We start from the raw sequence: 14995 nt of genomic DNA, 5'->3' as shown, positions 1-14995 counted from the left end.
AGGTAGTTATTCTTATTCTCATTGTTTGTTTATTTTTTTGGTTAGGAAAATTGGCCCTGAGCTAACATCTGCTGCCAATCCTCCCCTTTTTGCTTAAGGAAGATTGTCCCTGAGCTAACATCTGTGCCACTTTTCCTCTATTTTGTATGTGGGATGCCTCCACAGCATGGCTTGATGAGCAGTGTGTAGGTCCACACCCAGGATCTGAACCAGCGAACCCCCGGCCACTGAAGCAGAGGGTTCAAATCCAACCACTATGTCATGGTGCTGACCCTGGTAGTTATTATGATTACCCTCATTTTACTGACAATGAAAATACTCTGAGTTATTAAGTAATTTGTCCAAAGTCATATAACCAGTAGGTAGGAAGCCAGATTTTAAACCAAACAATCTAAAAGGTCAAATACCTACCCTTTTGTACATTATTTTGACCCGTGACAAGACTAAGGTCCATGGAGGGATTGCAGCTTTTGGTGCCACTGAAATCCCTTCAATCATCTCATGAATGGGACTAGCCTCTCATGCACCGAAAGACTCAACGTAACGTCCAAATGACTGATGTTCTTTATCTCATTGTCATTGAGCCCCTCTACATGCTAACCAGTGGGCCAGGCATTTCACATTCCTCATCCCATATTACAGAAGCAGAACCTGAAACGGGAGAGCCAGAAACTTGTACAAGATCACAGAATTAGAAGCCGGTAGAGTCTGGACTCAAATCCAGACAGTCTGACCCAGAAGTGAGTCCATGTTCTTAATCATACAGTGCTGCCTCCTCAACGTCTGAATTAGTGTGCCCAGCTGCTCCGGGCCAAGACATATTAACATTTATCCATATTAAAATATATAATATATTAATTAACTTTGTCACGCATTTATCCATGTAAAAGACTCCTCTTCAAAATCGGACAGTCATCGTCGCTACCTCTGAGTCATGTTTTTGGAGATGAAATGTTCTGGAAGTAAAGGTGTAAGGAAAAAAGTAACTTAGAGCCTTCAAGAGGAAGAGGAATCAGGCTAAGTCAGGAAGTGACCTCATGAACTTGCACTAGGGCGAGAACCTGTGGGTCAGACAAGAATGGAATGACGAAAGGATGTGAATGGGAGAAGGCACCGGGTGATGGGCATATGGCTTATCTCCCTCAAAAGTACATGCAGGTGGATGTTGTATACTCATTTCGCTTGCTCTTTAGCAATGTACTGTAGTAGTTAATGTAAGGATTTTAGAATTAGACAATTCTGGGTTTGAATTTTTACTCTATCATTAAACACAACCTCAGGCAAATTTCCAAATTTCATCATCTGGGAAATGGGGAGAGACCTACCAACACCCCAAATTTGTTCTGAAGAACAGTTGAAATAATGTATAAAGTGCTAGAGAAAGTAGATGTTGAACTTTTGTTATAGGTAGCTATTATTTTATTATAACAATTCTTTGCTTTCCTGAGTTTTGTGTGCTCAACTTGAAAATGTGAACTTGCTGTTTTTTTGTTTTTTTTTAAAGATTTTATTTTTTTCCTTTTTCTCCCCAAAGCCCCCCGGTACATAGTTGTATATTCTTCGTTGTGGGTCCTTCTAGTTGTGGCATGTGGGACGCTGCCTCAGCGTGGTTTGATGAGCAGTGCCATGTCCGCGCCCAGGATTCAAACTGAGGAAACACTGAGCCGCCTGCAGCGGAGCGCACGAAACTAACCACTCGGCCACGGGGCCAGCCCCATGAACTTGCTGTTTTTCATTCTGCTTTTCCGTTTTCCTCCTACTTCTGATAAAGTAGAGCACAGTGGGTTTCAACAATATTAAAATACTGATGTATCTCCAGTAGTAGTGTTGTTCAGTAAGGAAGCTCTTGTATCAGGTGACTTTTGTAAAAAGCATATTAGAAATAATAGATTTGGAGTGACTTTATTCTGTGCAGGAATTCATGTAACATATTTTATCTAGACTGTTTACCCTGACCATTTGACTTGGCATTGAAGAAGGAATCTTCAACAAAAAAAAAGTAAAATAAGTCACTTATTTAAAAATTATTCAAACATTTGTGCCTTGGATTTTGTGAATAAGTTAAATCTATATTTATACGGAGAGAAAAATGGTAATGTTTCTCAATTGATTTAGGCTATTGTTAAGTGAATGAAGCCTGCCTGAGTTGGGCCTGTCTTATCTCTTACATCATATCAAGGTACTTTGATCAGAAAACTTTATATTTTTTCTGTTCAGGTTTACATGAGCGAACAGCATTTTAAATATAAGAAATGCAATTTTAGGGTGTTAAGGTGTCGTGGAAAACTTTAAGTGTAGCACAATTATCATGGAAAAGCAATGCTTTCACATACTCAGGATTTTTATTATATTTTATTTGCAGGATGAGTAAGAGAGACTTACAGAAAGCAACAAAAGGAAAGCTTCTGATAATCATATTTATTGTAACCTTGTGGGGGAAAGTGGTCTCCAGTGCAAACCATCATAAAGGTAAGCTCTTCCGTTTTCTCTCTCGGCTCCCTGTGGAGGGTGACTCCCTCTAACAGACTATAGTTTTCTGTTTTCACTGGTCTGTTAATTTTATTAGATATGGGTCCCTAGTGGCAATTCTCTTTAAGTAAAAATGCTGAGAGAGTTATCCTTAATATGGCTTTGATAGGGGGAGCATGATTATTTAAATGTCTCCAGGATTATTGCCGCTTCTGCAAATGGTGTTCAAAGAGTATGGGATCCCCGCTCTGCCTTTCCCTTGTCATTTCCATTTCAAGACAGTGATGTTAAAATGTGGAGTTGACGTGTAGTGAAGATGAGTTTCAGAGTGCAGTCGTCCTTGTAATGAAAGCACCTTTAACGATATGTACCTTAATAATATGCATATATGCAAATTTCCCTTCAGTGCTTTCTGTGGATCATATTTCTCCATGCCAGGGTATACGTCTTTGACCAGCATATGGACTCTACCCCTAGAATGATATTTAGCAAGCTCAACTCTGCCATGGAACAGAGAGAGAATATTTGTTTCATACGTAGTGTTAAGCTTGATAGCTCAAAACTAAGCCCTTTCTGTTCTCTTTCCTGAGCATAACTCGGTATAATGAATAACTACCTTTTCGAAATGAATTAAAATAAGGCTGTTTCTGAACTGTCTCTACCATAATCAAGTATTCATAACCTGAGGAGTCATTTTAGATTCTTCTGTGGAATATGATTTTACAATTTAATTCTGACTCCTCCGTAGAGTCTAGACTGGCATCTTACCTTCTTATTTTACTTCTGGGTGAAGAGGGACTTAAGCCTTCAATTCTGTAACACTTAAATTAGTTACACACGTGCATTTAATGAGCAGTACTTGGAACATTACCACCAGGGAGAGGAAAGATGTGGTGTGAGGGAGTGATGCCTATAAGACAAAATCTTTTCCCCTGTGTTTAAAACCAAAAAGTTATATTTTGAAATATGAATTTTATGAAGAGGTCTTTCGTATTTAATAGTCCTGTTTTTGCCCCACATTGTGTGTGTGTATATATATGTATATTTTAGAGTTTTCTTCTTTTCATTGATACAGCATACTAATCCACAAATCAAACTTTAAATTCTCTTTAATAATTGTTATTAGCGTAAAATTAAAACATTGTTGAGGAGGACATTATTTTCTGTGCCTTCAAATTGGCAACAATGAACCCAATTTAAGGACAAAGAAGTGTAAAATAATCACCTTTTAAAAAGAGTTGCAAAGCACTAGGGCCAGGCGCCCTGCCTTGGGCTTAACAAGAGAAGACACGTCATCTGTACCCTCCAGATGGATGGTCACCCCAGTGCCCCTTCCCAGCCTGTAAGAGAAGAATTGAGAGAAGTGGGGGAGATTCATAGGACTGTGGGTATCAGCCTGGCGAAGCAAGGGTTCATGATAAAGATGCTTTCTCATCTCCGAAGCCAAGTGATGGCGTCTCTAAGAGAATCACTTAAGACTGCCCCACAGTGAATATTGCATGCAACTTTTAAAGCTACTTTTAAGAATTTTTAAGTTGTGTTATGGTCTATGCTAACTCCAAAACTAAGATCTTTTCTTACCTTTGGGCCAAGAAAATACTTCTTGAAAAATAGCAGATTACATATGGTCTGAGAAAACCCCATTGTTTTGCTGTTTCATTTCTACCCTGCCACTGATATTTCGGGTGTAGATTTTAGGAAAGATTTCTCCACTTCTCCCTCTTCCCTTCCTCCCCTCTTTTCCTTTATGTTTTCCATACAAAATGCCTCTTTTGTTTAAACTATTTTACACTTAAAATAATGTCTAATGTATACGTGTACTTTAGGACATGTTCATAAAATGAACATCAGTGTGCTCACCACTCAACTGAGAAATGTACGATTTTTCATACTCTTGAAACTGGCTGTGTCTGCCACTCTGATTTCCTTCCTCTGCCTCCTTATCCAAGATAATCACTATTCTAAATTTTGTGATTATAAATCCTTTGCTTATATTTATTTATTTATATTTTATTTATATTTCATCATATAGTTATATATCTTCAAATAGAATATTGCTTAATTTTGATTGCTATTGAATTTACCTAATAGTATTATACTGTATTTTCTGTAATTTGGTATCTTGCCCAAGAATATATTTGTGACATTTGTTATAGCTGATGGTATGTAGCTATAGTTTATTCATTTTTTTTGCTATTGTTCCATATTGTATTGTATGAAGTCACCGCAATTTATGTGTTTATTCTCTTGTATGTGAACATTTGGAGTTCTATTTTCTTGTCATTATGACCAACGCTTCTAGGAACATTCTTGTACTTCTCTCCTGGTGCACATGTGCAAGAGTTTCTCTCGAGCACATTCTGAGGAGGAAAATTGCTGGATCACAGGGCATGCATATCTTGTCTTACTAGATTGTGCCAAATGGTTTTCCACAGTGGTAGTACTAATGCAGTTTTCCAGGATATTTTCTTACTGTCTTTGTAATCTCTGCCGTATCTGTAGTTACGTCTCCTCTTTCTGTCTGAGTATTGATCATTTGTGTCATATCTCTTCTTTTCTGGATTAGTCTGTGCAGATTGCTGTGTATGTTACCACATTACAATTATCCACTTGATTAATCTGCACAGCTGATAAAATGGATCTTGCTGATGAACCAACAGCTATATTCCACTGCATTCCACTCCTCCCACCCCTCAGATCTGCTTGCTTCTCATTAAGTTCATGCCATCGAGACAATGCTTATCAAAGATCCTGGCTGATTACAATTTCCAAGAAAGTGTACTTGAGGGGGAACAGTGGGGCTCCCACTAATGCAGTTGGCACCAAGGCCATCATTGATACTCATCGCCTGCCCACCTCCCTAGCCATTTTAGAATCCTCTCTCCTTCAGCTAGCACCTCTGCTCTTCTAGAAGGCCTGATGTTTTAGCCAAACCTCAGACCTGAGGGTTCTGAGCCCTGGATTATGATGTCTTAATGCTGTGTTGTTGTAATTACAAATTGAAAGTTATAATTGGGCATACGGATGCCAAAAAATGCCCCAGTGGGTCTTCTGAGATCCTAACATATTCTTCCGTGCCACTGCACACAGCAGCTACCCTCTCGCTCATGGTCCTCAGGGTCATTTACCCATCGGTATTTAACTCGTTTCTCTTCTCGCTGGCCTCTGGGGCCGACCAGGCAGCAGCCGTAGCTTTATGTTTAACAGGACTCTCCCTGTTCCCTGGTGGAAGAACCCCCCTTCTGAGAACCAGTACTCCCAGACTCACAGAGCCTCTTGGTAGTTTTCACAGGAATATTTTGTATTGGATAATTCTGATGGGAAATTTGTTTTACTCAATAATTTTTGAGTACCTATAATAAAAGCTGAAAATATAGCATTACATAAAAGAAGCAAAAACCTTTGTCTTCATGGAGTTTTTGTCCTCGAGGTGGAAAAATAGGTAATAAAAAGAAAAATAAACTGTTTTATTGTATAAATGCTATGGAAAAAAATGCAGAAAGAGGTATAAGAAGTGTTCAAGAGGGATTGTAACTTTAAATAAGGCCTTTCGGTAAGGCCAAAAGTTTTCGATGGAGCCAGCCATGGAAATACCTGGGGGAGGGATATTTCTGGCAGAATGGCAATAAGTATGCATGCTTTCACGTGGGAGCATGCCTGGAGACGATGAGGAGCGGCAAGAAGGCTGATGAGCATAGAGCAGAGTATGTAAGAAAGACAGGGGTGGGAGAGCAGGCCATTACAGAACAGGTAAATGGTAAATGTAGAAAATGAAAGAACAGAATAAATAACTCTCCAAAATATCAGTGCAATAGCATCGTGCTCTACCGAACAACCAAAAGGAGAATTGTGTTACTCTGTTTTCTGAACACGATGTAGAAACACTGTAGAAATCCAGAGTATTTGGATTTGAAAAATGAGATATCGAAAAATCAGAAGATGCCATCTGCTTAATAAAATCTTCTGAGCTTTGGGAACTAAAAGTCCCTCACACGCAGATGAATAAGTTTACTGCTTAAACTGCCACAGAGATTCTGTCCTGAATTCTCACGATTGTATGGAGCTGGGCATTTTGGGAGGGGGTGGTGATTAACTTAGAGCACAGTGACAGCCAGTCAGAAGGTATAAGCAGTATTTCCTCCTTGGAAGCAATTACATTAGGTCCAGCTTCATATATTGGGGATCAGAGAGGAAACATTCAGTTTAGGACTCCAGGTTCCCAGCAGAAAAATATAGTCATTAATCTTAGAAGGCTAATATGTTTTCTTGCCTTTTCTTCCTCTACCCATCGCATCCAAACTAAATCTAAAGGGAATGAGTCATCATTCAATATTTGGCTTGGAAAAGGATCTGTATTTTGTGTGAAAGACATACACACAGGCAAGGGCTACACACACAAAAGAAAACCATAAAAGTTCATTTGATTAGGCAAGATTGAAAAATGTTATCCTCATTGTCATACAAAGTAATTACTAATCTGAATCGGAACTTTTGGTTGAATGGAATTTTTTCAAAGAAAAACAAATTTTAAAGTAAAGATGATTTTTAGTTCAAAGCCTAGATGAGTGAGCAGCCATTTAATTTTTTTTTAATTTTGATACCTCTTCATTTGTTTATTCATTTATCCAACCAACTTCCCAGTAAACAAAATCTATATTAGTGACATTTAAGTCTTGGGCTTTAGGTCAAGTTCGGAAGTTATAAAAGTGAGCAGAACAGACATGATCGATGCCCTATGAACTTACTGGAGAGTTGTGAGGAAAAACATTAATCTAATAGGCAAATAAATGTTTAACTACAAATGGTATTAAAGTGCTGTAAAGACAGAATTTCAGGATAAGAGTATCTAAGCTGTGAAATGCTTGGAGGGGGGTCAGGGGCCTCCTTTCTAGAGCAGAGACCTCTGAAGTGAGATCTGAATGGGGAGTGGGGGTTAAGTAGACAGCGGGTGGGGCATCCAGGCAGGAGCAGTACTATGTGCAAGCTGCAGACATGAAGGGATAGGCTGCTCTGTAGCTAAGAGAAGTTGACTGCCTGGTGGGCACAAAGCGAGGAGGATGGGAATGCACAATTAGGCAGGAGAGGGAGCTGGGGCAGATCCTTTGGGGCTATATTCCAAATGCTGGTTTTCTTACAGTTAAAATTGTTTGATCCAATTCAGCTAGGAGATTACTGGGTTCTCTTGGGCCGGTTTGCAGCGATTATGATGTGTACACCAAAGTTTAAGACCCCTGATTTATAATTCATAGTGTTTTAATGGCCTTGTTTATGAAAACAATTGGATTAATGTCCTAAGAGAAAGAAAAATGGCCATTACATAAAATGACCCTATTCTGGACTTTTAACAACACATTCTATTATTCATTTTATTGAATTTTCAAAGTAATGTGTGTTTATTTGAGAACCCTTGGTAAGAAAGAAAAATGTCAAGAAGAGAAATCGAGTTACCCATAGTTCTTCCACAATACAAATTTTTACATGGCATTTGAGAATATTTTCATCTGGTTTAATTTATGAACATATGAAATATACTTGAGAGCTCAGTGTTTATTCATTTATTTAATTATTCATCCATTTATTGATGTGGACTAGGTATGTGAGAGACTATGCTGATCGGAGCTGATGAGTCTGCTTTAAATTATGCAGATAAAGTTGCTGTTTTCCTGGAGTTTATGCTTCCATATCCTGATTTTTTTCTTCTCTTTTTTATTTTAAGATATCTCATGCTTGCAGAGTAGTGCCTAAAACACATATGCACACTCAAAAGAAAAATTATAAAGCAAACAACTGTGCAACCACCAACCAGGACAAGAAATAGAATGTTGTCAGCCCCTCCAAGCTCCTTCTGCCTCTCCCTGAGCACAACCGCCCCTCCACAGACGTGCCCCTTTCGTGACTTCCTACTGCGAAACAATGGAGTATTATTTTATTAATTGGGTTTTAATTGTGCAAAAATGGAATCCTACCAGGGGCAATTTTTTTTTTTTTTTTTAGGAAGACTAGCCCTGAGCTAACATCTGCCAATCCTCCTCTTTTTGGTGAGGAAGACTGGCCCTGAGCTAACATCCATGCCCATCTTCCTCTGCTTTATATGTGGGACAGCTGGCACAGCATGGCTTGACAAGCAGTGCCATGTCGGCACCCGGGATCCGAACCAGCAACCGCGGGCTGCCGAAGTGGAACATGCGCACTTAACCACTGCAGTACTGGGCCAGCCCCTGGGGCAACTTTTTAGTGTTGAGTGATTTGCTTCTTCCCCTCAAAAGAATATTTTCTCTTGAGACTCATCCATGATGTGATATAGGATTCCACTGTATGAATATACTGAGACACATTTCTCTCTTTTGTGGTTGATGGACGTTTGGGTCTTTCCAGTTGTTGGTTGTTATTGACAGTGCTGGTGTGGGCATTATCACACACATGTTTTGGCTCACATGTGCAGAATTTCCCCAGGGTATGTTTCTTATTACTAATGGGCTTTTATGGGTCATATATTAAGCACATATTCAACTTTACTTTTTGTCCCGATTTAGCAGTTTAATTAGCAGTAACTGATGTGTATTTACTTGTATATTTTAAAACTATCCATAAACACAAATTTTAATTAGGGCATGGAAAAACATTATAATAATGTACCCTAAATTATTCAACAAAATCTTTGCTATTAGGTTTCATTGAGTTTTTTGTTTAATACTAATATAAAAATTTTGTGCGATAATTTTTTTCATATTTGATACTAATTTCTCTACGTAGTTAACGCAATGTGAATTTTTTTAACACAATGTGAATTTTTTTTTTTTTTTAGCACAAGGTGAATTTTTGAGGTCAAAAAGAATGAAATGGGGGCTGGCCTGTTGGCGTAGTGGTTAAGTGATGGCATATGGCCTATTCACCTCTGCTTTGTGGCCTGGGGTTTGCGGGTTTGGATCTTGGGTGTGGACCTACACATTGCTCATCAAGCCATGCTGTGGCAGCATCCCACCTACAAAGTGGAGGAAGACTGGCACAGATGTTAGCTCAGCGACAATCTTCCTCAGGCAAAAAGAGGAAGATTGCCACAGATGTCAGCTCAGGGCCAATCTTCCTCACCAAAAAAGAGAATGAATTGGTTAAGTTTGTATCATTCAACATTCAGTCAGGAAAAAGGGTAGTTTAAAATAGGGAATTGGTTGCAAAAGTGTTGAAAGGGCTGGAGAAGGAAGTAGGGAGTGGTGGTACTGCTACCCAGACGTTGGTAACTGTAGAGAGCTGTTACTGCCCTGAGAGATGGAAGAGCAAAAACAAAAGCAGTGTTCCCCAAAGCTCTGAGTGTGTTTGCTGCTGAGATTGCTGAAGCCCTGCTGCTGCTTTACAAATCACTTCCGCTGCCACCGAGAGGGAAGCCTGGAACCAGTTCCTCACAATATTGCAAGACCCGGGATGCTGAATGCTGCCAATGCTGCTCGCCTCTGCGCCAATGCTGCTGAGCCCACAGGCATCCACATTATCCTCCCTTAGCACTTCTGAAGCCAGAAACAGGAAAAAAATAGATGATTCCTTCCTTCCTTCAGTTGTCCTCTCTCCAAGAAGACTCCAAGATGGAATTCACTATGCAAGAAATTTATTGGGGGAAACACTGGTGGGAGGGAGCAGGAGAAGCTGGGGGTGAGCCCTCAGATCATGAGGAAAGGCTGACACCTGTGAAGGAAGAGAAGGCAGGAAGGAGGACTGAAAGGAAGAACCTCAAACTTCAGCCCAGTTTTAAAAAATCTTGACCCGGCCAGTTTGGAGTCCCTGAGCAAGGGTTGCCCTTAGAGGGAGCCCCATAATGGGCAAAGAGGCCAGGCTGCAGTGTTCCTGTGTGTTCCGTCACTGACTGATGGCAGCTCCCATAAAGTGTGGTTTTGGCAGGATCCTGCGATGGATCCACAGGTGGGGCAGCTGGAGGCCAGCAGTCAACTCTGCTCTTCGCAGTGGGTTCTTTGGAGGGAGTTCCCAGCGCACATCTTTGTAGCCGCCACGCTTCCACGGGCAGAGTCCAACCACAAACCAGCCAGCAAGGGAGTCTGGGAAATCTAGTATCTAAGCTTCCAGATCCTTTCAAAACAGAGAGGAATACAGAATGGTAGATGTTGGGGAAGAAAATGACAAATGTCTGCCACAGGAATATTTATACTTATTGTCAAATTTCTTTTTATTCCCTCACAGAGATGTATAAAACTTCCCATCTCACCACCTGAAAATGTTGGCTACTAATTTTTAAAAAATATCTTTATCAAGTTAGAAGGTCCTGAAATGGTCTCTTATTCATATTTTAATCTATATTTTTGAATATAAATGAATCAATAGTTAATTTTTAAACTATTTTCATTTTCTATTATTTGAATTATTCAGTTACTTTGCCGAGTCAATGTTTCTGTTATGGGTCGTTTTGAAAACCTTACAAAACTCTTAAAGCTTGGGCACATTCATTGTATATTTTCAATTTATGTGCTTTTCAAATTTAATGTTGCTTTAAAATAATTTTTATATTTTTCAAAACATAAAATGTCCTATACTGTTGTTGGAGAAAATTTGGAAAACATAAAAATATAAAGAAGAAACTTTAAAACACCTATAATCCTTCTACACATATATCGCTGTTAACTCTCAAATATTATTCATATAATAATATTAAGAATATACTGTATCCATAGGTTTGTTTTTTCCTTTCTCACTTATGATATTGCGAGCATTTCTTCATGTTTCCTGTGAAACTATTTATTCCGCCATACAGTATTTTTGGGTATTTGAGCTTTTTGTTATTTTGCTCTGGTAAAAATAATGCTATACTGAACAATCGGATGTGAAGTTGTTTTTCCTCATATCTGTTTATTAGGCTAGATTTGGAGTGATGCAATTGCTAGGTCAAATGACTTAAATTTTAAAATGCTTTTATATTTTGACAATATATTTTTAACTATAAAAATAATTTGTGTTCATTTTAGAATATTTGGAAAGTATAGAAGAAGCACTAATGAAATAAATATAATCTAGTGTACTCATAGAATGTTCATTAATATTTATGCATATTAAAACATCTGCATTTTGCTACATACTATCAAGTTGCAAACATCCCAATTTATGTTCCCATCAGCAAGGAATGAGAATGCCTGTATTTACACACTTCTGTCGGCACTGAGATTTATCATCCTATTTAATCTTTGCCAATTTCATCCTGTTTCAATTTCCAATTTTTAATTTCTAAAGATGATAAACATTTTTTTGACTTATTGATCATTAATACTTTTATTAATTGCCTTTTCATGTATTTTATCATTGTTTTCATTAGATTACTCTGTTTTTCTTTGTGGCTTTATAAGAGCTCTTTATTGAGGATTAACATTTTGTGTTGTATTACCAGCAGTTTAAATTTCACGTAATCAGTCTGTTAGCATTTTCTGTAAGAGTCCAGCTTTAGAGCCCCAGACAGTCTGAGTTTAACCCGGGCTTGTTCCTTTACCAGCTCTAGGTAATCTTTTTTCATTGTTGGGTGGGGGGGGGGGTGGGGGGTGGGTCTCTGGATGCTTTTAAAGATGGTTTCTTTAACTTTGAGTTAAAAAAAATTATTGCCAATGTGTGTCTAGGTTTTGTCGCTTTTAATTATTGGGTGAATCTTTTCAAGCTTAGATTTCAGTTTTCAGAGAAAATCTTACTTTCATTTTGCCTTTAATTAATAATTCTTGTCCTCCCCTTTGGTTTCCGGATCTCCTATTGTTTGGCTGCTTGACCTCCTAAACTTGTCTTCTAATGGTTTTATGTTTTCTCTCCTATCTTCCTTCTCTGTCCTTTTGCTCTATTTTTCTTTTTGGTGGGGAGGTATTTCTTCACCTTTGTTGTCCAAACCTGTGCAAAATTTTGATCTTCTTTTATAATTTAATTTCTTTTTTTTTTTTTAAAGATTGGCATCTGAGCTAACATCTGTTGCCAATCCTTTTTTTGTTCTTCTTCTTCTTCTTTTCCCCAAAGGCCCCCAGTACACAGTTGAGTATTATAGTGGTAGGTCCTTCTGGCTGTGCTATGTGGGACACTGCCTCAGCATGGCTTGCTGAGTGGTGCTAGGTCCACACCCAGGATCCAAACTGGGGAAACCCTGGGCCACTGAAGCGGAGCACACAAACTTAACCACTGGGCCACCAGGCTGGCCTATATACTGTAATTTCTGGTTGCTCCCTCTTTTTGCTTTCTGGATGTTCTCCTGTCCCCATTTTTAAGTCTTTCTTCTTGCATGGTCTCTCTTTCTTCTAGGATTTTGTCCACACTTTGTTGTTTTGGTTTCCATCGTCCATGCTAGAAGCTTTCTTTAGAGAGCTGGTAATCCCACATCGTCTGCCCGCGGAGCTCTGAGCATGTCAGCGGGGTTTGTGGAATTTGAGATTCAGGGTAGGATGTTGTGGCAGGACTTTAATTGGAGAACCACCAGTGTCAGTATGTTTAGGTTTTCCTTTTTAGACTGGCCAGATTCCTGAGATAAGAATCCTTTAATGTCATGGCTAAGAATGTCAGAGGGTTGAGGGTGAAGGTGGCTAAGGAGGGTGGTCGGGGCTTATGTCTCACCTCTCCGTTCTGCAGTTCATTGAGTTCCTTGTCTTCAGTGTGGTGCCTACAGCCTCTGCTCTGTCTTGTGTTCCCTAGTCCAGAGACCACCTCTGTCTTTCTCTCCAAAAGAAGAAACCTCTAGGCTTTTGCCCTGGTGACAGGTGGGGCAGCTGCACAGCAACACGGAATGATGAAGAGTAACTAGAGAGTTAATTGCTTCTGAGACAGCTTTCCCCAGTGCTCCCAATTATAGCCCTCAATTTACCCCTTCCAGACCTATCTGCTGCTTCCAGTCCCTCATCCTTCTGCTGATTGTGCACAGCCAACCTATAGATCCTCTTTCTTGAGTCCAATGCCAGTTCCAAAATTTTCTTGCTATTGCCTCCTACTTAAACACGTCTTTTTCAATCCACCATCTTATGTCAGAATACTAACGAAGTTTTTAATTTTGCTATTTTCATTTTAGTTTGTTTATGCTCTTCCTTATCTTCTTAAGCTCTTTTTTATTTCCATGTATCTCTTTTCCAGTTCTAAAATTTTTCTGCACAGTCTGATTGTTGTAGTTCATTTTCCATCCCTGCTTTGATCAAGTCCATCTTTCCTGAATTATATGGAAGTACAAAGCAGGAGCTTCAGAAATTTTATTTTTCTTTCTTGTGGTATATTTTTAAATGATGCTATGACATTGCTTTTAGTGTACTATAATGTCTTTCTTTCATTTAAAAAATAACATTCTGTAGGCCTTGTTTGTTCTTCCTATTTTCTCGTCCATTCCTATTACTTGTCCGAGTCTGGGTGAATGGGTCTTGAACTTTCCTTCCTCATGAGTGTTCTGTTCTCAGAATGTAGGTAGGACATTCTGAGGATGTGTCTAGTTCTGTTAGTCCCTGACTGCTTTCTTCTTAGTGTTTGTGGAGGCTGCTTCCATAGGCACCACATATGTGCATCTAATTTTGGACTTGGTAGGGCTTTTTTCTAGGTACCCAAGACATTCTTATCTTCTTCCGGAACCTGCTGCCAGTGAAGTCAAGAAGAATACCATTATCCGTCTGGTTTTCTGGTTGGACTCACAGAGCAGCTGCTGTTTAATTCTGAAACTCAGAAAGCGTTCTTAATGGCATCCTCCCCATCCCACAGCTTGCTCTAGCTTCTGTCCCCAGTTGTTCAAACCAGAGTCTTTGGAATCATCCTTGACACCTTTCTTGCCATCTCTACCCATATCCAATGAATTGTAAAATACCATTAGTTTTAATTCCTAATTGTCTTTCGAGTCTGAATATGTTCTCCATCTCCATGGCCATTATCTTCTCTGTGCTATTGCAATTCTCTTATCATCCAAAATTTCCTATCTCTAAATCGGTTCTCCACACAGCTGCTGAAGTGAAGTTTTTAAAAATAACTATTTGATCATTTTACTTCTCAACTTAGAACTCTCAAGACAAAGTTCAGAACTTCTAACATGGTTGACAAAGCCCCGTGGGCTTCGTCTCTCATCCTCTTCTTTAGGTGCCTTCCCTCATACTCAGTATGATCCACACATATTCTCTCTTGTAGTTGCTTGAAGGTGCTGTGCCCCATATGCCGCCGTCCCTCTGGGTGTTTGTCTTCTCTCATTTCATTGCTTTTTGTCTAGCTAACTGCAAGCCATCATTCCCATCTATTGTCTTGCCCAGAAAGTTTCTCTTATCCCTCCAGCTGGGTTTCCCTGTCATATGGTCACATAGCACTTTGCACACTTTACATCTCTTATCATGATTCTCACTAATTAATTACCTGTATAATTATTGGTTCATGCTTATCTTTTCCACTTAGCTGTCGGCTGTATGAGGGTAGACTCACATATTACATGCTTGACATCTCCTGTTCCTACCAGTATCTAGCATAAAGAAAATCAGGACATGTCTCTTCCCTTAAGTATGCTCTTAATTTAGATTTCATATTTCAGCACATTGAACAGAAGTTACAAAGA

General features: G+C 39.2%; 1 protein-coding gene across 3 annotated transcripts in view; it reads left to right on the top strand.

Moving 5' to 3' along the window:
- TAFA2 (TAFA chemokine like family member 2) overlaps positions 1-14995 on the top strand; it is a 417594-nt gene that overhangs the window by 288196 nt on the left and 114403 nt on the right. For all 3 annotated transcript variants that reach the window (XM_008528145.2, XM_070621919.1, XM_070621918.1), the window contains one exon: positions 2363-2469. In XM_008528145.2, the coding sequence (XP_008526367.1) occupies positions 2364-2469 (106 nt within the window). In that variant the 5' untranslated portion in view covers position 2363. The remainder of the gene's footprint in view (positions 1-2362; positions 2470-14995) is intronic.

This window comes from Equus przewalskii, chromosome 5, assembly GCF_037783145.1.
Source record: "Equus przewalskii isolate Varuska chromosome 5, EquPr2, whole genome shotgun sequence".
Classification (NCBI taxonomy): Eukaryota; Metazoa; Chordata; class Mammalia; order Perissodactyla; family Equidae; genus Equus; species Equus przewalskii.
Note: the sequence above shows the minus strand (reverse complement) of the source record. Positions and strands in the feature narration are given on the sequence as shown.